We start from the raw sequence: 25369 nt of genomic DNA, 5'->3' as shown, positions 1-25369 counted from the left end.
GCCTGCTGCAAAGAAAGGGCGTATTGGAAATTAGACGCTGAAAGTATGTAGATGTATGCTGTGGTGACTGCTACAATCGTGGCCGCTATGCCAAATTAGATTTTATTCAATTTTGGTGTTTTACCGGGGTGCTAAGCGTGGCAGTTTGAGGCTGATCAGAGAGAACTATTTTGTGAAAAGCGCTACACTGGTCATCACACCATAAAAGAGGCGCAAAAATGAAAAGTAAACAAGTAAACAAGAAACGCAATGAGCACTTCAGTGACTGCCTAATGGATAGCCGCTCAAATCATTCTTCAACGTTCATATTCTTAGTGCACGTTTAATATGAAGATAGTTTTTTTCACTTGATAGCGAACTATCTCAAAACAATAATTTTCCTTTTCTCCTTTTGACTCCTTTTCTCAGGAGATGCAAGAGCTTCACGCATTTTCTTTTCGCCAATAAACAAAACCATCAGCCTATTGAAATGTAAATTTACAGATTACCGCAGGGAATTTTGTTTTGGAGCAGGTTTACTCTAGCTAGAGAATTTCTGGAGATAAGAAACGAAAATAAATAACTTCATTTTATTACGTAATAATTCTAGTTGTGTAAAAAGAACACAAATGTATGAATGCAGATCCTGATAGAGAGGGTCACAAATGCAGGCGAATTAACGCTTAAGTTGGGGAGGAGTGCACCATCATGAACCCAAGCACTAAAACTCAGCCGTGCGTGTCATAACCGGCTCCTGAGAAAATATAATCTTGTAGGTCGAGTTGATGCTCAGTGCTTGGACCTTTAAGGCCCTTTGATCCCCAAGTTCGTAGGCGGCACTTATGGGCGGTCCCTACCCAGAGAATTCGACAGTCTCCTTTTCTTATCCGCCTCTCTATGCTTCACTTTATCATCTTTTTCTTACAACTGTATTGAATTCTCAATATTTGTTAAGTGTTTTTCTTTTTCTGGCTGCCAGGGTTAGATTTATGGCTAGCGACCCTGAATTAATCGATGTCTGTTGTGTGCATATTGAGTGCGAGCATTTATGGCGTAGACAGCGCTCTTTTGTAAAGTCCCTGTCCCCGTCGGACTCCAGGTGAGTGGCTGGAACATAAAAACTTGAGCAAAAAATAAACAGAAATGCTGGAGGTGTCTTTCGAAGATGTGAATTCAGAGAGGACGTTGATGATGACAACGCCGACAATGCAACGCCGGATTTCCTGGTAAACGGGGCTTCTAACGCTATCGCATTGGCAAAAGCCGTACACATGGCACGATGATCCTACAAAGCAGTAAAACAGGCACATGAGTCTTCCAAAAGACCTTTCGCATAAACACGCAGTAAGCACACATCAAAAAAAAAAAAAAAGAGGCACTTTAAAGCTCTCTAACCCTCGAAGTTTGTCTCTTTAAAGTGACAGCGTTAAATGCCTCGTTAACCAGAAAATCCGACATAGGCGTCGGTGTTGTGAGCGAAAAATCGCGGGAGTTGTGCTGGAAGGTGGCAGGCGAAATGTCCTAGCAGTGATTCTTCGTTGTAGAAGTACTTGCTGTAAGGCTAGTTGATTCCATGCTTTTCGTTGGAACGGCGCAAGGACACTATCTAACTAAAGAAGACGGCTAGAAAGAGCGCCTACTACCAACTGAGCTTATTGCGGAAGACGCCACCTTTTATATGCAACGCTCTCTTTCATGGGTACACCGGCGTATAAAAGGTGGCGTCTTCCGCAATAAGTTCAGTTGGTAGCAGGCGCTCTTTCTAGCAGTATTCTTTCCTGCGATCGCGTCTTTGCGCCGTTCCAATGAATATCATGAACCAACTAGCCCCACAGCAAGTACTTTTACAACGCATTTCTTCTACTCTGACCTCTTTCTTGTGTTCATAACTCTTGCATACGCCTGTCATCAATTGTGCCAACTTCATCGCTGTTTTCACATGCCATGCCAGGATCTTTGCCCATTGCTTGAAAAATCGGATCATCTTACCCGAAGTTGAAGGCATTTTGTTTTGTGTGTGGTTGCAACTATCTTGGGACCACGCCAGTAAGATCTACATGGTTTTCAAGTCAGAAGAGCCAACCTTACTTGAGATGTATTTCTACTGTCAAATTTTACATTAACTGAAATGTTACGGAATCCTCAACCACCTTATCATAGCACCTTTCTGGTTCCGTCGTCGTTAGCCTAGTCTGTCGTCGCGCGTCTTGTAAACGCATTCTGTGGCCTATTTCTTCGGGCACGTCTCTGAATATAAGGGGCCTTCAAGTGAATTCGGCAAGTACATGGATTAGAATCGATGCCTTGAGTAGTTTCACTAAGGGCATAAATGAGTGAAGCTGTGCTGCATAGAAAGCCAGGCTTTATTAATTCACGATTACATACACACACGCGTCACGACAATGCAAATCTTGGAAACGTAGGAAGGCGACCCACATTCATTCGTCTGTCATGATATTATGTAATCCTCGTGATAACAAAATGACATGAGCGTAGGCCTGCAAACGAGACGCGGTGAGATTATAAAGTACTATCAGTGTACCATCTGTACCATCTGTACCATCAGTATAAGCAAAGTACCATATAGAACAAAGAAAACCGAACGGGATATCTGTAACGCTAGCGTTATAGCGCCTAGCTATAAGTGCACTTATAGCTAGGCGCTCTAACGCTAGCGTTACAAATATCAAGATAGCGTTAGGCAAGGCATTCAAACGGAAATCGTTACTATTTAGAAGAAGCTAATGCGTATGCGAAGTGAAAATAACTGCGATACAGCTTCGCTCCATACAACTAAAATCTCGTCTTGTTCGCACGAGACGAAAAAAAAAAAATAAGTCAGACTGTCGATAAAAGATATTCGCTGTTCGCAACCACTTTGCCACAGGGAACTTATCAGGGAATCGTCTAACAATGCGTGCTTTATGAGCGGCAGCACTCTTCACTGATACCGTCCCATTGTGCACGTCGACCGGAATTCCAATCTTTGGGATGCACGCTTTGTTATTATTACAACTTTATTTGCAGTCTGCTGGAATATCAATAACTGCCAATTTCACCATCGCCGATTACATCGAAACATAGAACATTCACCTAACAAGATAATATGCACACGGAAACACGCGGTTCTACAGACTGAAGAGACAATGTGAATTGTCGCTTACACATTTGAAGCGCTTGATAGCTGAGCAGGCCTGTAAATTCATCGGGCTCTGTTTCCAGCGCCTGTACAAATTTTACGTGTAATACCCTATAAATTCGCCCGACCCCCTCAACTTTCTCTCGTCTTCGTTTTCTCCTAGTGTGTAGGGAAGTGGGGGTGGGAGCGAGGGGGAACCAGCGGCTCGCTTCGTCGTGACAGCGGCAGTCCCCAGATCAGTTCACGTTTAAGGGCTAGTGTTTTAATACTGTTGCGGGAACTAGGAGTTAATAACGTTCTGGCACAGTTTTAAGAATACATTTAGTTATTGTTTGGGTAGAATGACATCGTTCTTGGTGGCTTGAACAGCGCGGTTTTTATCACCCTGCTCAAATTGGATTTCGTTCATACATAGGTATAGAGGACGGGTTGGCTGTCTTGGCATCAGCAGTTCTATCATCTACCCGCAGCCGCAATGTACGTACCATATTAGCAATGGACGTTGAAAAGGCATATGACAACATCAGTCATGCTACAATCCTGAATGCCATTGACATGCTTCTTCTCCCTCCGAGAGTACGCACTTTTGTCGCATCATTTTTGGACGGAAGAAAATTTGCAATACGCCTCAGCGGTGACACTGTTGGTTCATTCGTTTCACTACGTGGCGTGCCCCAGGGATCAGTATTGCCTCCGACGTTGTTCAATATTACTTTCATCCCATTGGCGTGGCGCTTACATGATATCCCTGAAATAAAGTTTTTGCAATACGCAGATATCACGGTATGGAGAACTCACCATGATCTTCTCACTCAAGAGGCCGCCCTTTAATCAGCATTAGACGTAACCTCTGATTACGCATGCTCCATTGGCATTCAACTTTCTGTGTGTAAAACTTCATACACGTCAGTCGCCAACCGCTGGGGACGCCGTAAACTTACCTCAAATCCAATTCGTCTCTCTCTATCAGGCACCCTAATACAAGAAAGTTCGAGCCTGAAAATTCTGGGCTTAACAATTCTCCAATCAGGATCAGCGACTGCTTGGCTTTCTCAGGCAAAAAAGCAAGCACTTCAAACTATGAGTTTGATAAGAAGAATTGCACCTAAAACGGGGGACGCTGGCTCGTCTGTTGCACGCCAGTTAGTGAGGGCGGTTCTGCAGCCACGTATTGTTTATCAGGCCCAGTTCCAGCATCTTACAAGAGCACAATAGGATCTCCTTGAAGCCGTAAATGGAGAAGCTATGAGGACCATAACATGCCTTCCACGGCTCACACCGGTCGTAGCGTCACATGAGAATATGCAGCTCAACACCATCGATGAACTGGTGCAGCAGCGCCGTGATGCTCGCGACACATTCCACGCAAGCACTGAGGACGTATGCAACGTCACACATTATTCTTCAGCCACCTGCGCCAGTTCTCCCTCCCTGGAAATTTATACAGTTAGGAGACAACAAGCAAACTGACATCCGCAGACCAACGTCTGCCAACTCGGCATCGTTGCTTCGCCAGAAATTTGAAGAGCAAGATACTCACCTGCCTCAAGATTCCATAGTAGTGTACGTAGATGGAAGCCTGCAAGGCTGTGAAGCCAAAACGGCAATCTACTGTCCACGGAGACCTAGCGTGAATCAGACAACTACGTTTCAGCTTTCGGAACCACTTACATCTTTCTGCGCTGAGCTCGTGGCAGTTCAGGAGGCACTCTGCTCCGTGGCTTCCATAACCATGCTCCCTACAGCCCACGTTGTCATCCGCACTGACGCACTTCAAGCAGTACGTCTGCTCCGACGTGTCAGCCGCTGCCCTAAAATTTGCCAAGACATCCACCAGCTTGCGGCGCGCATCCCACAGCCAATACGCACTGAGTGGGTCCCACGGGATCTGCTGCCTTCCCAAAGTCAAGCTGATTTAGCAACCCGCCTTGTGAACCAAGACGCATCAATCCCACGGCTCCTCGAAGTGGACGACGCTACCCTCCTTTTGTCAAGAAAGGAGCACCTCCGGCGCCGCACACGTGCACTTATCCCTCCGTGTGCGATATCCCTTCCCCGCGGTCTCAGCCGTGCAGAGGAGGTTGCGCTTAGGAGGATCCGGGTCGGTGTTGCCCTTAAACGAGCTGTCACTAGGACGTGGTCATACTTCCAACACATATCCTCGCCCAGGATGCCCGATCTGTAAAAACGAAGATGTCGAGGCCGACATCCACCACTTGCTGTGGGACTGCCCAGCACTCAAACCAACACGAATCCGGCACCTGAGCATAGCTGGCTTTTCAGCAACCAATCCTGCCTCATACGTCACTTGAAAGCAGGGACCTCATCATCGCTCACTTCTGGACTTCATAAAATCAGCCAACCTTTTTCCATTCATTTAATCATTTATTCATCCTTTATCTCACACCCTACTGATGCCCTGAGGCAATAAATATCGACTAAAAAAAATTGCATCGTCAGTAGTGTAAGCGAAGAAAGAAGACCTTCCTGTTTCAGAAACTAAAGCCCCGAAAAAAAAAAAAAAAAGGTTTGACCACGGTTAAACAACTGGTAGAGCGAAAGCTATAGCCTCACAGCTTCTTATGCTTGGGTGTTTCAGCAGCTCGTGCCGTCATCTGCCTCTCGTGTATTCTGTTCAGCTGTTCTTGTCGCGTAGTCACATGCCTGGGGTGCATAGGCCACAATACAGGAGTGTTCTTACGTCTGCTTAAAAGTGAAAATGGGGAAAGCCAGTTTACCGGACTGTTTTCATTAACGGCATCGTAATTGTCATCGCTACGGCTATCATCATCATCATCATCATCATCATCATCATCATCATGCGCTCCTACGTGTCCGGTGGGGAGTAGTACGCGTGCTCGGCTGGGGATCGGAGGGATAGTGGTCCGATTCCCGGTGGAGTCAGGTGTATTTTTTTTTTCTTCGTATAGCCACACTTTGTCCTCTGGTTTCTTTAAGGTCAAACGTGAGGCGTCGCCGACCTTCGCCTGAGGTGGCGTAGTGAAGGTTTAGCTTATAAAAAGAAAGTACGCCGGTCCTTGTTTGCAACGATGCGGAAGCAGTTGTCTCAAATGCGTACTTCGTGAACAAATTGCGGCAATTTATTCCAACCGCACTGATGTTACTGAAAAGTGTCACTGACAGGGCCAATCAAGGAGGCAGATACTGATAGTGGAGATTCTCGGAGATCGCTTTCGGGCGTTCTTCGGCAAGCAAGAGGTGGGAAAATTTGCAATAATAATAAGCATTCTGAAGAACGCGCTTTTTACTACAGGAACCAGAAAACGATAATTGCGATCATTGTCTCAGGTAAGAAATTATTCTAGTCAAAATTAGAAGCCCCGCGTAGAGCCTATAATTTAAAAATTATTGAAAAAAAGTGCTCGTGGAAACCGCTTGCAACCGATTAGGCACTGCGTGCCTCCTTCTCGTTGACGTCATCTGGGCTTTCTTTCTGTGCCCATTCAATGGACGCCTCCAAGCGATGCGAGCGGGACAGGGTGCAGTGGGGAGCTATAACTACTTGTTTCATAAATGCTTTTTTTTTTTTTTGCACGTTGACGTGCGCTGAGTTGAGAGGGAAGAGGAGGAACGTTATTTTTGATCGCAGGCATGTTTGGTGTTAGGGATTCTAGCTTAAAAATCTTGCGTTGCGGAAAGTACTGATGGAAAACCTATTGCTCACACACGTTTTCTAGTTTTAGTAAATGGCTTTTCATGGTCCCTTGAACGCGATAACTTTAGTGAGGGCATTTGGAGCAAGCGTCGATGTCCTGTGACGAAGATCAGTATAGGTCGAGACGATAGTGATGTCACAGCCAAATCACCTTGCGCGGGTGATTCAAACCTACAACGATCACTAGGCAATACAGTGATTATGCTATTAAACAATTTCTCATCGGCATACAGAGGTACTATGTCACGTGTAATATATATAGTTAAAAGATCAGTTAAATTATGACTATAGGGTAAGAACACGACATAATATTTGTTAGGATCGTGCAAAAATGTAAAGTAAATTAAATGCACAGAAGAGGAAATCGGAGTGAGATTGAGGTTGAATCCGGGCCCCTTGAATTGTGAATCATACACGCTACCGTTAGAACTCCGAGGCATGCTCTTTGGATTTAGACAGACGCCGTGTGTGTCTTGCTCAAAAAACGAAACAAACGATCTCCGTATCATCGAAGTGATATGCAAAGACAATTCCGAGCATCTGGAGGGACCCATTAACGTTATTACTCCATACCTTAAGGCAGAGCCTAAGCGTCTCCAGAATTTTTTTGTTGCTTTTAAGCATATCGGTGCTTTGTGCGAACATGAACTTCGTCCCTAGTTCTAGCGTTTCTATCCTGACAGTTCCGGCAGCAACGATTTGTACTGGCAGCAGTAGATTTAGCAAGGTACTTGCTTAAGCTCATGAGATACACATGCCAAAACACTGCTACTGTGATGACTGAACGAAAAGCCGCATTTATTTCCCAGCATATTCCCCAGGCTTCCTTTTGAGCGCGTACAGAGCTGCCTAGTCGACTGTACGTACAAAGTTTGTCAGTCAGAATATTTTTCGTAGATTTTTGTAACACCTATACGAAAGCGTAATTAAACGAAAGGGGTTGCTCTGAACTAAATGGAAAATGGTCAGCGTGAAATGTGTTAATTTTTCGTCTACCGTCACCAACAACACGCTATTACTAAAGCGTCATCTTAAACGAACTGATGTGGTTTTAACTTTCGCTTAGGCTACAAATGACACCTGGTACATACTCTAATTTAACTCCGCACCATACATGGAAGCGAGAAATGACGTCAGCAAATTTCGGACCTGATTCCGAGAAAAGTTCTCACACAGCGACAAGCAGTATGTTGTTAATTTCCTTGGCACCAGGCTTCTGGTTGGACATATAGTGGTTTTGAATCCTGTTCAACTGAAAGTGGTTGTAGTGGTTCTGGAGGTTAGAGGTGGGCGCGTAGGTGGAGGCCCTCCATAGGGGACTGCATTTCTAAAGTGTCCCCTTTAGCATAACAATGACCTGCGTGTGCAATTCTGCCAGAGAAACACAGACTCGGGCTGGTACATGTTTAAGCGAAGTTTCATAACCCACTCTGGTAAAGTTAGTCGAGTTGCGTCGTGCGGGTTGGGACACTGCCAACGGCATAGGAGATAAAACCTCGTTCAATGGTTATCGTTCGTTGGTTACCTTCTTTTTTCTGTGGTTTGAAACATGGTTTCATTGTTTTATCTAGACTATAGTGGTGCCTAGAGTAAAGCAAATGTTGGTCTATTTCTTTGGCGGTAGTGCAAATTTAGCTACGACCCACTGCAACGAACAAGCCGCTTGTGGAACCGGCCAGTTCATCTCGCAGCGCTGACTTGCTGTCTTTAGTTCTCAAGTATTGAGCAGACGCATGCATATTCCTTTCTAGCCGCACCTGTGAGGAAATGAAGCTCGTGGCAAGCTGCACACATTAACGTATTCGCAGTAGTCTTATCGGCGGTGAACCTTCTTGGCGTCCACGTGTCAAGGAGAATAAAGGTGCTCTTCAGCGACACATCGGAAAGGTCTACAACAGCCGTGACGTGCTGCGTTTAGCAGTAGGTCACACCTAGAACTATACTGCACCCTGTTTGACAAAATAAATGTGCTTTGCACGGAATTTCCTGCGGAGCTGGTTACGAGGTACAATGCCGACGGCGACGAGCAGGCGCTAAACCGCTGCGCTCTAAAAACAAGACAAACGTTATCAAGTACACACCTTCAAATGGAAAGAAAAATGCGGCTCTTGTAGAATCAGCAAGGTGTTTCGCCACGTTCAGATTGCGCCATAATTCCTTACTAATCATCTTTATCCGCTGCTGGGGTATATCACTATTGTAAGGCGACCACTACCGCGCTGTTCGCGCACGTAACCCGTTCATCCTGGTGAATGGCGGATACTGAGCCAACACGTAAGCACAATTTTCACTCACAGAAAGTGCATAAACGTAACGAGTCAGTTATATTTACAGGATTTGATAAATCGTGTAATCTTCAAAAATTGAGAAATACGTCAAGTGCTTCAAAATAGCCGAGGAAGGGAGTATAGCGGCTGCAGAAAGTACAGCGCTAACAATTAAATTCAGCGCCTTTACGATCATTCTTTTCCCCATCCTTTGGAGTGGGCTGAAAAAGTTTTTCTTTTTTTTTTTTTAGTCGGTGATATCCAGCACAAGTGTAACTGCGAAGTAGAAAAAAAAAAAGAGGACGATGGTTTCAGTATTTGAACAGAATTGACTGTCTCGAACCCATGTCCACATAGAAGGTTTAAGGTTAAAAGTGGCCCTATAAACAAAAGAGTCGTCCATGACCGTTTCCTCATCATAATTGGAACGGTGACTTTTCGAGATATTACAGTTTTGCCCAGTCACAGGCTAACTGCATGAGCTGGTTACGTCAATTGCAACCGTACGAAAATGCGATTGAACAGGCACAGCAACGGTTGCAACAGCAACGCATTTTCGTTGTTACCATATATCCTATAACTATTTGTTGCCAGTGACCTTACAGTATGTTGCTGGTGCCTCTTCGACCCAATTAACTACGAGTCACTTTTTTGAATGCATATTCGTTGAGTTTGAGCTTTCAAATAAACGCATTCCTTCATCGGCTGGTACATTCGACTGCTAAACGACAAAGCCTTTTGGTTTGGTTGGCTTGGTTTATGGGGTTTAACTTCCCAAAGCGACTCAGGCTATAAGAGACGTCGTAATGGAGGCCTCCGGAAATTTTCACCGGTTGTTCTCTAACGTGCTCTGATGTCGCAGACCACAGGAGTGCCTTGCTTTTCGCCTCAATTCAAAAACAGCCGCCGAGTCCGGGATTTGATACCCCATCGTTTGGAGTAGTCGAGCGCCCTAACAACTGTGCGATCCCGGCGGGGCCCAAAGCCCTTTCCATCACTGACCTTAATTGAAAAGAGACCAAAGTCAGTTCCACTGTTTGATAAGGTAAGGTGGACAGTAGGCAAATACTTAAATGGAAAATCATGGACTAAACCATCCGCGTGTAGCGAAAATGGCGCATTGCATTATTTTAAGTGACGATTCCAAAGCGCACTTTGCAGTTGGGGTTGCTAAGCAAAAGAAAGGTGTGCAATCTTTCTGTTACTCCTTTCTTCACTAATGCTACGCCCGCTTGTCTCTCTCTTCAAGCTGTGGTACTGGTAATGGTCCTGGTCAATTTTCGTGGCTTATGACTGCGTCGCGAAGTGACCAAGATGAGCCCTTTTCTTGTGCAACTGCCGAGGCTAACTCCATTGCAGTGAAATCGACAAAACGAGTCAGGACACGTGGTAAACAAATGTGAAGATGTTTCAGAACGATGTGATGCTGCCGATTCGTCCTCTTGCATCTGAAACGGGAATAAAAAAAGAACGACATTTAATTAAGTACGTGCAACCGATATGATCGCCAGAGCTTGCGCGGGACAAAAACCTCTCTTGATTAACGGCAATATTTACTAAATTTCGGATATCCTTCCCAACAGTTTAAAAATGAGGGAAATAAGATTTTATTCCCATTTAGCGGTCTCTTTCGAAGAGTAAAGTGCCTCGCTTTTCAGCTTGATTTCTTCGGAACGCAAGGAAAAGAAAAGGAAAATGGCTCACATTTTTTTTTAGCGCAGTAATTCTCAAAAACACTCTGAACTGTAGTTGACTGAGTTGTTCGTAAATGGCTGGAACTAACTTTCACATTGTTATTCTGAATTTCGCTGGAATTTTCTACTGCTACGTGACACTCAAACTAATAACTTGTGAGCATAAGTTAAGTGGCAGAATGCACCAAATCAATGTCATCTTTCCAAACCCGGCCGCCTTCCATTCTTCATAGTGACCAGAAGATGAATGTACGCAACGAAACCAAACGCGATGAACAAGATTTACCGTCTGTTGAAGAAGTTTGCGGCCCAACGCACCGGGCAGAGGAGCAGTATCGTTCCCGAGAGGCGGCGCTGCGCCCACCGGCGCTGCCTGGTGACGTAGCTATAAAGAGTGAGGAGGCTTGTTCTCTTCTCCTCATCCCGCGGTTGATATCGCACATCTTTGCCCTCAGCCGCGGGATGAGGGGAAGAAAACAAGTCTCCTCACTCTTTATAGCTGCGTCACCAGGCAGCGCCGGCGGGCGCAGCGCCGCCTCTCGGGAGCGATACTGCTCCTCTGCCCGGCGCGTTGGGCCACAAACTTCTGCAACAGACGGTACATAAAACGTTGCAGTTCATCGTTGAATTCATTACCACTAAAATCGCTACGGCCGATAAGTGGACGTGGACCATCCTCATAGATTGAGTAGAAAGGTTACGGCGAAAAAAAAAAAAATCTTGCTAAGTTCAGGGGTAGGTGGCACAAAAAAAGGACGACATCACGTGGCTTCGCTTTGACAGCGAACTTATCGCAGTTTGAACGGTATTCATTGCAGATTGGCCATTTTGCCACCGTCCGGGTCCGGAAGGAGCATCTCTCTGGTAGAGTCACCCACCATTCTCATGCCAATCTTTACTCTTCATAGGTTACTTTCAACCTCCGACCTACCTTTAGACGGTTCGATCTATACCACCAATCCTATCCAGCTATGCCTCAGAGAGACAATGAGTCCTGAAGTAGTTCTGGCTTAAATGTTTGAAGTGTCAGTTTAGGAAGCCAGAAAAAAGAAACGGGGTATGGACGGGAGGAGGAGGTCATTCCCTCTATAGAGGCTGACCCATTCGGTGAGGACCGCAGGGTTCACATCTGTTAAGGAGAAACTTGCTGCCGAGCTTTACCTGGTAACTCTTGCAGGACGTCCCTGAGTGGCGGCGGCGACTTCTTGCGCTTAGAAAAGACGAGCTTGAGGCTCCAGGTGACTGTGAAGACCGCGTTGATGATGGCCAGCAGCATGTACAGTGTGGTGTACGAGCCCAGAACGTCTCGACAGTAGCCTGCGGGGGAGCGCACGTGATGTTACTGCCCTTCCCAGGTTGCCAATGAGAGAAGTACGCAGATGACGCTGATATAGGAAGTACAAAGGAAAAGCTTTTCGGCTTCTGTCAAGCACCCTTCCTTCTTTAAATCAGAGTGGGTGTGGTTTACCACTCTGAACGTCGAGATCGAAATTCATTTTGCTGTTGTGTCACAGAACTAAATCGTCATTTTATTTTATTGCGAAAGCGCTTCTATCCTAGCATGATATATTTCGGTTATTCCAATTTTCCATGGGAATACTGGGCTGCTGTGAGAACCAGTCTGACACGATAGATGTCGGCGATTTCCGGCTTCCTTCCACGTACGTAACCGAATGTTTCTATGGCAACCGAGCCTAGCTTGGCTGTATACAGTTATACTGTGACTTGCTAAGGGTGACCATGATTACTTGAACCGTGAATATGACCAGGACCAAAGTGGAGCACAAATATAATTAGTCTTATTAACAGCAATAAATGATAATCAAGCACGAGTTAGGCAACGTAAATTAAACGTGCCTGAAATACTTTGCGTAATTACGTCTTGTGTTAGGTTTAGTTAAGCTTAATAGATCTAAGACTAAATGGTTGTAAGGTTCTATTGCAGTGATAAGTTGCGTCTGAACACAAATTGGAGGTAGGCATACGTCTTACTAAGCCTAACTAAACTTGATCAAGCTTATCCAAACCTCAAGCTAAGCGATATGTAGCTAAACTAAGTGAATGAAAGACCACTGAATGGTAGAGGGAGAGCCTCAGTTCGCAAGTGGAGCCAACGTTTCGACAAGTGGACTGGTCTTCGTCTGGGCAGTGCGATAATCATTGCCCAGACGAACACCAGTCCCCTTGTCGAAACGTTGGCTCGGCTTGCGAACTGCGGCTTTCCCTCAACCCTTGCTTAGTGCTCTTTCATGCTATGTAGATATCTTTCTCTCGTTTTACCTAAACTGCAAGCGAAACAATTCGAAGCGTTGTGCTTTCGCATGTAAGACTTGCGCTTAGTTATAGCTTAACCAGTATCAATTTTTGAAACATAAAAACGAGGTACTCTGCACTGTAAAAAGTTCCGTTCAGAGAAGCTTTATCTCAACAAGCCATGCAACTGAAACAGAGCAAACATTTGTAAGTCGAATGTTTAATTTCTGCTCTTACTTGCGCGAGCATCTTCTTTCCTTCGTACAATAAAAGAAAAAAAGGAGAACAGAAAATTGCACGAGTAAGGAGCTAAAATAGTTAATGGTAAGTGGCTATAATATGTGTCCCTTTACCTGAAGTCATGTTCAGGGGACTAATTTCAAGTTAGAGTTGCTGTACTTCGACTTTGGACGTTAACATAATCAGAATGCGGAATCTGCAGTGCTCGTACGCCTGTGGAATAAGTTGTTCTTGGTGAGCCACACTGAAAGAAGTTTCCTACCCTGGTTTAGTTTTCTCTCGTTTCAGTATACGTTCTGGAATTCTGTGCAGAATAGTCCAGACCAATAGTCAACTTCAGTAGCAATGGAAGTGCATGAAAACCTATTGTTAAGTTAGCTCCCTGGCTGCGTTGAGATCTTGTGATATAACTTACTGCATGCACATAAAAACGACATAGAAAGCGTAGCCCATTTACCCTCCATTAGTTCATCGTGCTTTGATATTACCGCGTTATAAGTGAAATCTTTTAAAAGAGCTCAAGTCAAGACGATGAGGGTGAATCATAGCGTTTTTTGCTCCCCAGTTGCTAGTCATCATGTTGGGCCATACGCTATGTCTATAGTTAAGCAAAACAGCCCCAGACGGGCCCCATTTAAAGCGGGATATAGCTAGCTGGGCACATACCTATGACGGGCGGCCTGATGAGGCACGCGAATCCGGACACAAAGTTCATTACCCCCAGGTTGAGGGAGATGGAGTCCTCGTCGAACTCCTCAGCCACCATGACCGTGCAGGTGAATATGCGTCCTCCGCTCGACAGTCCCGTCACGAAGCAGCAGGTGAGCAGCACCCAGTAGTTCTTCTCGAAGCTCATCACGGCCATGACGGCCGTCTGCAGAGCAAACATGCAGAGAAGCGTGGCGCTGCTGCTTAAGAAGCGCGTGTCCAGCACTGCCGCGGTGCAGAGCCGCGAGCCCAGGTCGCCGATGGCGTACGCGGTTAGCAGGGACACGGCGTCGTAACCCGTGAGGCCATTGTCCTCGCCAAAGTCCACCACCGTAATGAGGATGGTGGTGAGCGCGAACAGGGCTGCCGCACGTGACACGCCGATGTGGATGAAGGCCACAGACACCAGGGAACGCAAGCTGCGCAGCAGCTTGGCCCGTGCCGACCGATCCCTGCGAGCCAAGGGGATGACGTACGACTTCAAGATATGACTACCTTTACTTGATATATGGCTCCTATGAGATGCGTGGTTCTGCATCATTCACCTTCATCATCATCATCATCATCAGCCTGATTATACCCACTGCAGGGCGAAGGCCTCTCCCATATCTCTCCACTTAACCCGGTTCTGTGCTAGCTGCATCCACTTGACCCCTGCGAACTTCTTAATCTCATCCGCCCACCTAACTTTCTGCCGCCCCCTGCTACGCTTTCCTTCCCTTGGAATCCAGTTTGTTACCCTCAGCGACCATCGGTTATCCTCTCTTCGCACTACATGTCCTGCCCATGTCCATTTCTTCTTCTTAATTTCCACTAGAATGTCGTTAACTTGAGTTATTTCTCTGACCCACTCTGCACGCTTTCTATCTCTTAATGTTACCCCTACCATTTTTCGTTCCATAGCCCTCTGGGTTGTCCTCAACTTAAGTAGAACTTTCTTGGTTAGCCTCCACGTTTCAGCCCCATAGGTGAGTACAGGCAAGATGCAACTGTTGTATACTTTCCTCTTGAGCGATACCGGTAAGCTGCTAGTCATAATCTGCGAGTGCTTGCCAAATGCGCTCCATCCCAATCTTATTCTTCTTGTTATTTCCTTTTCATGGTCCGGATCTGCGGTTACTATCTGTCCTAAGTAGATATATTCGCCTACTACTTCCAGTATTTCGCTACCTAATGTAAACTCCTGTTCCTTCCCGAGGCTGTTGAACATTACCTTAGTCTTCTGCATATTGATTTTCAAGCCTACCTTTCTACTTTTCCTGTCTAGGTCATCAATCATTATTTGCAGATCATCTCCCGAGTTGCTTAGCAAGGCAATGTCATCAGCAAATCGCAGATTACTGAGGTATTCTCCATCTAGCCTTATCCCTAACTGCTCCCATTCCAAGTCTCTGAATACTTCCTCTAAACAAGCTGTGAATAGTACTGGGGAGATTGTGTCTCCTTGCCTAACACCTTTCTTTATGGGAATTTTGTTACTTTCTTTATGCAGAACTATGGTTGCTGTGCAGCCACTATATATATTTTCCAGCACTTTCACGTACGGCTCGTCTACCCCCTGATTTCGCAATGCCTGCATCACCGCCGAGGTTTACACTGAGTCAAATGCTTTTTCGTAATCAATGAATGCTATGTATAAGGGCTGGTTATATTCCGCGCATTTTTCTATCACCTGATTGACGGTATGGATATGATCGATAGTAGAGTACCGTTTCCGAAACCCTGCTTGATCCTTTGCTTGATTGCAGTCTAAGGTTGTCCTGATTCTATTAGCGATTACCTTCGTAAATACCTTGTACGTAACAGACAGTAAGCTGATTGGTCTGTAATTTTTAAGGTCCTTAGAGTCCCCTTTCTTGTGAATGAGGATAATGTTTGCATTCTTCCATGCTTCCGGTACCGTCGATGACACCAGGCACTGCGTATACAGGGTGGCCAGTTTTTCTAGCACGATATCCCCCCCGTCCTTCAGCAAATCTGTAGTTATCTGATCCTCTCCAGCTGATTTCCCCCTTTTCATAGTTTCTAGTGCTTTCTTGACCTCGTCCTTCGTCACTGGTGGAACGTCTGACTGTTTTTCCCTACCGCCAATCTCATTACGGTCCTGACTACTTTGGCCGCTGTAGAGATCTGTATAGAACTCCTCGGCTACTTTGACTATCTTGTCCATATTAGTGATGACGTTGCCCGCCTTGTCCCTTATCGCATACATCTGGTTTTTGCCTATGCCCAATTTCTTCTTTACCGCTTTAAGGCTTCCCCCGTTCTTTACAGCATGCTCAATTTTCTCCATGTTATACTTCCTTATATCGGCCACCTTGCGCTTATTGATTAGCTTTGATATCTCGGCCAATTCGATCTGGTCTGTTGGATTGGAAGCTTTCATACTCTGCCGTTTCTTAATCAAATCTTTCGTCTCCTTAGACAGCTTACCGGTATCCTCTCTAACTATTCTACCGCCTACTTCTACCGCGCACTCAGTAATGATATCTCTGAAATTATTGTTCCTTGCCTCTAGGGTAATGTCGCCATCCTCAGTTAGAGCTGAATACCTATTCTGTAGCGAGATCCTGAACTCTTCTGCCCTCCCCCTCACCGCTAATTCGTTGATGGGTTTCTTTCTTGCTAATCTATTGCGTTCCTTCTTCAGATTTAGGCTAATTCGGGACCTCACCATCCTGTGGTCACTACATCGAACTTTCCCGATTACCTCTACATCCTGCACAATGGCGGGGGTTGAACACATTATGAAGTCGATTTCATTTTTAGTCTCTCCGTTAGGACTTTTCCATGTCCATTTTCGGTTCTTCCGTTTGCTAAAGAAGGTATTCATGATTCGTAAGTTATTGCGCTCTGCAAACTCAACTAGTAACTCCCCCCTGCTATTCCTAGAACCAATGCCATAGTCACCTACTGCCTTGCCTCCTGCCTGTTTTTTCCCTACCTTGGCATTGAAGTCGCCCATTAGTACAGTATACTGCGTCTTTACTTTTCGCATTGCCGATTCTACATCTTCATAGAAGCTTTCAACTGTCTGGTCATCATAACTACATGTAGGTGCATAGGCCTGTACAACCTTCAGTTTATACCGCTTATTAAGCCTAATTACGATGCCTGCAACCCTCTCATTAATACTATAGAATTCATCTATATTACCCGCTATATACTTATTGACAAGGAAACCTACTCCTAGTTGTCGCCTCTCTGGTAAACCTCGATAACACAGTACATGCCCATCCTTCAGTACAGTATATGCCTCATTCGGCCTCCTAACCTCACTAAGCCCTATGACATCCCATTTCAAACCCTCTAGTTCCTCTAACAGCACTGCTAAACTAGCTTCACTAGCTAGGGTTCTAGCATTAAACGTTGCCAGGGTCAGTTTCCAATGGCGGCCTGTCCAGCGGAGCCAGGCTTTCTTAGCACCCCCTGCTGCGTCACAGGTCTGACCGCCGCCGTGGTCAGTTGTTCCGCAGCCGCTGGTGACTGAGGGCCGAGGTTGTATGGAGCTTATCATAGGAGGTTGTGGCCAATTACTGCACCAGGGTGGCCAACTCCTGTTCTGGTGAGGGAGTGCGTTGCCGGAGGTGTTCACCGTCATCAGGTCGCACCCCAAACCTGTATATGCAATTCCATCGACACGCGGATTTTTTTTTTTTTTTTTTGTCATCCGGTGGAGAATTGCGCGGCACCGGGATTTGAACCCCGGTCCTCTTGCATGCGAGGCGGATGTTCTACCGCTACGCCACCGCTGCACTCACCTTCCTGCCCGTCTTATTTTTGCTTCCTTTTTCTTTCTGGTTAGATGTCCGTGTACTGTGCGATTTCAGTGCACGTTAAGGAACCTCACGGTGTCCTTAATTACCAGTGGCCTCCACTACGGCATTTCTCAGAGCCTGGGTCACTCTGGGACATCAAACCCCACGAGTCAAAACAATTTCATCTTTTTGTGGATAGCCACCTTACGAGGCAAAGATTTAATGGTGCAGTAAGTAATTATTTGTCCGAGATGTGTCCGGCTTATCGTGGGAAGGTGGTGAGTGTAGTAAATTAAGCTGTTTGTACAAAGGCGTTCCTTTTCGGGAGGGAGAATTCGGGAGACAGATTTCCGGGCTCCTTGGAGGAGTGGGGTAAGTAATTACGCGACTAGGAAGGACAGCGTGTCTATGCGTTAGTAAAGAAGTGAGGAATTCCTGCCAGATCGTTGCTAAGATTGTTGCTGCTACTTTATTTTCGTTGACAACATGCCCGGTGTCGTTCACTGTACGCTTTATATAAGGACCATCATAAGGACACAGGTTTATATTTTCTGACTGTTCAGTCGGCGATTAGTAGCCGTAGCCGTCAGCCGCCGTCAGATTCAGGCAGCACTTTTGTCGGCAAAACAAAAAATGAATCAAGAGGAGGCTTTACGTCGCACTTTGATGTCATCGTGAATGACATAACTTGAAATAAATTGTACGTGGCTTGGTATGAATTTCTTCTCAGCTGTTATGCGGACACTGCGTAACCAAGGTGTAGACCAGCTTCATGTAAAAGTACTGGACGATATCTGTAGCAGCTGCACAGCCACCATAATCTCTTGTGAAGAAACTAATGAAATCTTACTAAGAAATGATCTTAGAGAGAGATATATATATATATATATATATAGAGAGAGAGAGAGAGGGGGGGGGGGGAGAGAGAGAGAGACGCATTCTGCTCAGTGCTTTTCACCACTTGTTTACGGGAGGTGTTCAGAGGTCTGAAGGATCGGGGATAGATAATGAGGAATGCCTCAGTAATATGGGATTGTCTGTTTATATGCCTTGCTAAGTGACTGAGGGGACGAATTGCAAAGCACATCAATAACTATGACAAGCAAAAAAGTATGGTAAGTGTAAAAATATATATGCAGAAAATTAAACTAATGCTCATCAGTCACGAAAGGGAACATCAGTTTACGGTAAGTAAATAACCGCTGGAAGTGGTATATCAATGCCAGTGATTGCTTATCTGAATGTGAACAGAAAACTGGGAAAGTTGGAAAGGATTTAGGAAAGCAGCGCGAAGCACGAGACGATGTGGAAGAAACACGCTTGGGTCGTCCCTTGTTACTTCCACATCGTCTCGAGTTTCGCGCTGCTTTGAGATGAATGTTTATTTGAAGAAGGATAATGAAAACTAGAGCAATAAAAATGGCGTGGAGCACATTTGGCCCGTGCTCTTAGGTCACAAACTGCAGTTTGCTCGGACCTCTAAAGAGAAAAAGACAAAAGTGCATAATGCCTGTTATCTACTAAAACTCACCTAAGGGACAAGAATGTGGAGGCTAACAAAAAGGGTTTAACTTAAGTAGGGTACAGCGCAGCGAGCTATGGAAGGATAATTTTTGGTGTAATATTAAGATAGAGGAGGAGACAAGAGTGGTTCAGAGGAACAAACGTGAGATGATGATTAACAATGCTAACACAGGGGCCAGTTGGTTAACCATAATTGGGATTTATGCGCTACTTGCTAGACAGGGGACAGGTGAAGGACAACACACGTGTGTCGTTTGCTGTCCTTCACCTGTCCCCTTTCTAACAAGTAGCGCATAAATTCCCATTGAAATGACGATTTAGTCGAAATAAAGAAAAAACTGGACATGGACAATGCATGTAATATGAGGGAGGCCAAGGGCAACAAATTGGATTGTGGTAGAATGCAGGTGTAGCGGGAGGTGGTATAAGGCATGTGGGTGGATGAGCTTAGGCAGTGTATTAGGAAAGGTGGCCGCAGCTTGAATGAGACCGGTCTAATTAAAGAGGTATGGGAGAGGCCCTTGCTCCCCGGCGGGTGTATATGTCAATGCCGTCGCAGCTGGCAGCTCACAATGGTGTTATTTTGCTACCAGACTGTCAATGGGTGTCCAAATGTTTTGTTTATTGGTCGCATTTGACTTTTGCCTATCAAGGGGACTCTGAACGAACGAAATTAGATGTACAGCTCTTTGAGCTGTTGCACCATGAGATTATGAGCGAGGTTAATAGACACGTTGAAAAAACTGCGCAAACGACAAGGACAAAAGGTAATAGAATGGACACAACTCAACGTTCTGCTAAGTTAATAGATGTTTATGACTAGCACAAGGCTAATATTAACAGAGTATGAAGAAACGCTTTTTGCACAAACCACCGAATTAAAAAGAAAATGAATTCATTTGGGCACTTTACGGGCATATCAGCAAATTACATTTTTGAGAGCATAAAGTTTACTATATCTCCTGACCTCAGCAAGTGCCCTATCTAATATTTAGCATTTTCGGAAGCTGTTGATGTCTTTTTTTTTCGATCGAAATCGACGCATATTATACGCTCGAAAGAAAGATGTTACATTAAATGAATCAGAGAAGCAGTGTCTCACCCCTTGTCCAATGACATGATGGATTGTGCCAACGTGATGGAGCAAGACTGTCCCAGGGAAGCCACCTGGAAGCTGGACCTTCGTCGATCGACTGGCACGCGTGGTGGTTCGGTCAGCAGGCGGGGTGATTCGGTCTGCACTTCTTTGGTCTTTATGGGGACGTGCGGATCATCGACGGCTTCCGAGCGGTCGATGCGGCTAACCATGAAACAGCCCAGAAGCATGTTGAGTATGATGGCTCCGACGAGGAACAGCGTGCAGCGGAAGCCGTACGTCTGACGCAGAAACTCCAGTGCCATGGGAGACACGAAGCCGGAAACGGCGGTCACTATGAACAGCAGGCCCAGGGCGGTGCCCCTGAACGACACGAAGTGGCGAGCCACCACCGAGAAAGGCACCAGCTCGGCGCACGCTAGTCCCAGCCCTGGCGACGACCGAGATGAAGCAAGTAAGCAATCGTTAGTTCGACGGCTGAGTAGGAGGAGTGAAAGAAGCAGAATGGCATGTAGTGGTCTTATTTGCATGTGTTGCTAATGGGGTAACTTTAGTTGCCGATTTGGCTCGGGGTTAGCACCCATTGGCTGCATCCTTTTAGATACAATTGTTTGTATGCTGTGGGCCTTTTCTGTAACACTAGCACACTGCTCTTCGGGGAATGCCGACAAACATGTTAGGAGCCTCTTTAAATTCCTCTGGAGATCAAACATCAAAGTCTATTGAAACAGTTCGACTTGAAATTTACACGGACATTTCCAGTGGGCTTATGGTTTATGAATGGGCCTCCTTAAGATGCTTATCTAGGGTATATCGGATGAAAAACCAGTATACTGTTCATCACGTTTTAAGCAGATACAACAACAAAATATCACAGGGTGGCTGCTATTGTGTAACGCAAGACTGGCTGACAGCCCCCCAGACATGTATAGACAGCAATAGATTACTCTTCACATTTTGTAGACATGCTTGCTCTTCAAATACCACTTTCCCAGTCTTGGGAAAGCCTTGTGATCCAACCAGTGATATGAGATATGCTCGAGGTGTTAAACAAACGCCTAGTTTTGAAAGATACCTTGTTTATGGAGGCTGTAATAGCTGCAGGTGGAGGTACGAGGGAAAAGGACTGTGCTGTCCCTAACGACGTCGCTGAGCTCGAACCGCACAACGTTATGCATTGCCATAGCGTATACGTTTCAGTGTCATTATGAGTGACGTGATTGCACACCACCAGCACCCCCTCCTACATTTCTACGGTTACGCCAACAGTGCTACTGCGTCTCTAACTACACCACTGATATTACCTGCTACATTTATTACTTCTGCTATTACTGCTATCAATTACTCTGACGTTGAACTCAGCTGGCAGGCATTTAACAGCGGTCGCTGTAAAACTTGCAACTTGCTTGGTCCCACTAAATCTGCTAGAGGAAGCATGTAAGGACTACCGCTGGAGTATTTGTTTACCTGCCGTTGGTAGAGGATTACGTTATCGAGCATCCGTCGTCACTCAAGATGTACAATTTCTGTGGGCAAAAAAAAAAAAATTGTTTTACTGCTCTTAGTTTACTTGGCAACGCTATTACCATGCTGCGCCATGACAGCACCCGCTCTTATATCGACCTGATCTACATCACCAACAGCGAAATATTGCCTCTAACGGCCACTTTTTCGTTGATATACTACTAACTGCACAGGTCCCCATGGCGGAAGCATTGTCTTTTTTTTTTTCAGAGGCTGTAGAGAAATGTAAGAGCTTCGCACGCAAGTTTGGCGATTTATGAGATTTTCGTCCAAAACCTACCCATGGAAAGAAATATGAATCACACCTACAACATGAAACGACAGAATTGCGTTAGCACTGTTGGCTGTACATTTCGCGTTTACTTTAATCGCCTTCCCATATCGCCACTGAATTTCATTCGCCTTTGCTCTTTCATTCCCCTTCTGTGTGGACTCCTGTAGGGTGCAGGTTGGTGAAAGGTGGATGCAGGTGGGTGGAGGCTTGTAGGTGGGCGGTGCGAGTTTACATGTGCGTGCTCCGGAGTAAGTAGTAGGATCTAGAGTAGAGGATAAGACCATCTTCCAGGTGCCCACTGGACTTCCCGGTCCAAAGGGCACCTGGAAGGGGGTCTGATCCGCTTCGGTATGCTTGGGACACTGGATGCTTCATGCGCACAGACGTGGACCCTTTTTCGCCGAAAGAGGACTTTATAGTGCTGGCATAGTAAAAAGTGAGGCTCGAAGAACAGTCCTCAAATGCATTTTGTATTAACGAGAACTGTATGGCAAAAGTTGAGTGAAGAATGTATGGCGCTCTATGAGGGATGGTACAGAGAAGACCCCAGCTCACCGAATAGTATTCCGTAGAGCACGTTGATGACGGTCAAGCTATATGCGAATCCGCAAGCCATGATGGGCACGGAGCAGAGTAGGGCGCCAACGATCAGAATGGTCCTCTCGGACAGCCACAGGCAGAGCACTCCGAACACGGGCCCTGCGTCACAGAATACCGCACGTACTCTGGTTTCGACTTTGACTTAGCACTGGTGCAAGAATGGAACGATCAGCAGTCGTACAAAGGGGTGTTACGAAAAGCATTATCATGAACCGTTGTTGTTACGGCTTATTAAAACGGGAAAAATTCAGGAATCCTGGCTCTCAATATGTATCAGCTGTTTAATAATCAGTCAGTAAAGCTACCATGTGCGCTCTTTTAGCACCCGAAGGTTTCATCAAACATTTACGCACCATATTCCAAACAAATATCGACAATGGCCGCACACTTCATCCAAGTGTTCATGTCTAGACGGAATGTTTTCATGTCCGTTCATAAGAATTCCGACGCCAGTTGGTTACAGCGTTATAACGAGCCTCACCAACCGTTTCACGTCCCCTAAAATGAACGAATGAATAGTCTTAAAGCAGATGCTCAAGAAAAACAGCAAAGTGCTACTCTAAATACATGCACATATATTATGTCACAGACCCACACTAACAAAAAAGGATCAGAAATCGCAGCCATGCATGAAGTAAATGTTAGTTATATTGTATTAGCGAACACAAGCTTGCACATGCGAAACTAAGAACGCATATTGACAGTGTGATTTCGCTAGCATCACTGATTTTGGTCGTTGCTCAAAATATTTTAGGAGCTACAAGTACTTTTCTTGGAAAGGAATTTCTCCCACAGTTGCATCAGAATTGAATCACATGCGCATCATTACAGTTTCGAGTCCGTGAGGAAGCGCTGAAGATCCCTGTGGTCACTGGAGGAGCGGGAACCAAATGTGCAAACAACAGTGCGTAAAAAACAGCCTCGTATAATTTGTAACAAATAGCACAGAACGAACCATAGCGCCAGAATAAAGAAAAAACAAGAATTCGAAATGGATCAATGAAACTGACATTCTATACCAGAATCCATTCAATATAGCACGAAGCGATTGCCAATTTCGTTGAAAACCTTCGCTTTAGCCAGTTTAATCGGAAGTATGCGCCATTTAAGAAGCTCAACAATTCCCTTTCACAGAGAAATATTAAAACGCATACAACCCTTTCTTCGACCGCTGCCCCCTGCATACTTAGAAAAAATTATTCGTTTCAGGATAATTGCTGTCACATTCATAGCAAGTGTTGATTTAGTGTAATTACCTTCCGATATCCTTCCATGCACCTATTTTGCTAGCTTACTATATAGACAGCTATTGCAGCATTGGTTACCAAATCTTACTCTATGCAGCACCTCTTTTGCCGAGTTATTTTCGCAAACTCGCGGCAGTCCCATAATTTCTGAAGAAAAGATGCAGTGGTAGAAAAGGTGTTCCGTTAAAATCAGAATGCTTTTACAAATCAAGCGTGCTCTTAGGACTGGTTTTGATGTGTCCAGATTTGCACTGTCATCGGTCGCCCTTTCAAGTGCAACCATTTTTGCTCAGGAGAAAGATGTGTTGAAGGTGGACCCGTGCCTCGGAGCCGAATTCCGGCTCATGCTCACCGGCCAGTTGGGATAGCACGAGCGATATGCTGAGCGGCCAGGAGGCATCTTGTCTGTTCAGCTGCAGCATGTCCATGAAACCGACATAGATGACCGACTCGGTCTTCACCAGGATCATGGAGAAGAAGACGTAGACGGCTGCAGAGGCCGCCACAGGCCAGCACTCTCGCGAGTCGGGCTGCACCACTCTCTTTCTCGGAGGCATTGTCTCCGAGAAAGCTGGTGACACTCGGGCCGGCAGGAGATGCTTGCTGCTTCAACTCCTACTCATCTGTAACAAATTGGCGCATAGGTTTAGAGATATCCTGAAAGGATATTAACTTATCGTCGTAAGGTGCATGTAATCATGAACGAATATATTTCGTTTAGTTTATGCTTTCACGACACAAGTCGACTCAGGCCATGAGAGACGCCGTAGCGGAGGGCTCAGGATAATTTAGCAACCTGGGGTTCCTTAATATGCACTGCCATCAAGCAGTGCACGGGCTCCTTAATTTTCGCCTCTATCGAAATGCAGTCGCCTTGGCCGAGATCGAACATGGGTTTCCTGGCTCACTAGTCGAGCTCTCTGACCACTGCATAACCACGGCGGGGCTGCGGACCGAGTAGGTGTGCGTCTTTTTCGATATACCTGAGGGTAGGATTTGTTTTCAATTTAAGTGAAAAATAAAAGAGGCGCTAAAAGCGAATTTTTAAAAAATTGGTTTGAACCGAAATAAGTCATCTTCCCTGGCATGCACGCCAGAGCTAGCTGGCCATTGAGTATGAGTTGTCAGACCCACACACACGCAAAAAAAAGTGTAAATTCAGTGACGCGGTTTGATGGTGGTGCTGCAGATATAAAGAGGTCAGTAAGGAACTCCATGCTCACCATACAACCCGCCAATGGGGCCGGTTTTTTTCTTCTTTGGATAAGCGCCACGAACAAGCACAACGTCCTATATATTGTTCAGGGACACTTTCATCACCGCATTCCGCCCGCAGACTATTAGATGCTCCACTCTCTTACTCAACCTTGAGCACAACGGCAACATGACT

The 25369-nt window shown here is 45.6% G+C and overlaps 1 protein-coding gene across 1 annotated transcript; it reads right to left on the bottom strand.

Annotated features, from left to right (window-relative positions):
- Positions 1-10471: 10471 nt before the first annotated feature.
- LOC146198578 (monocarboxylate transporter 12-like) lies at positions 10472-24536 on the bottom strand. The gene is made up of 6 exons (XM_084592621.1): positions 24332-24536; positions 22688-22831; positions 20341-20764; positions 13915-14408; positions 11917-12072; positions 10472-10509 (listed from the first exon to the last, which is right to left on the bottom strand). Exons 1-6 carry the CDS (start codon positions 24534-24536, stop codon positions 10472-10474), a joined length of 1461 nt encoding a protein of 486 aa, XP_084448747.1.
- Positions 24537-25369: the final 833 nt, after the last annotated feature.

This window comes from Amblyomma maculatum, chromosome 2 (assembly GCF_055883805.1).
Source record: "Amblyomma maculatum isolate TAMU_Amacu chromosome 2, ASM5588380v1, whole genome shotgun sequence".
In the NCBI taxonomy this organism is placed as follows: Eukaryota; Metazoa; Arthropoda; class Arachnida; order Ixodida; family Ixodidae; genus Amblyomma; species Amblyomma maculatum.
The sequence above is the reverse complement of the archived record's forward strand: the minus strand, read 5'-3'. Positions and strand labels throughout refer to the sequence as shown.

Coding starts and splice junctions, on each gene's coding strand:
- LOC146198578 (XM_084592621.1), bottom strand. CDS start 24,536: ATGCCTCCGAGAAAGAGAGTGGTGCAGCCCGACTCGCGAGAGTGCTGG. Junction 14,409..20,340: donor ATCATGTCATTGGACAAGGG/GTGAGACACTGC, acceptor CTTGGCTCGCAG/GGATCGGTCGGCACGGGCCA. Junction 12,073..13,914: donor CATCAGGCCGCCCGTCATAG/GTATGTGCCCAG, acceptor GCTCCCCCGCAG/GCTACTGTCGAGACGTTCTG.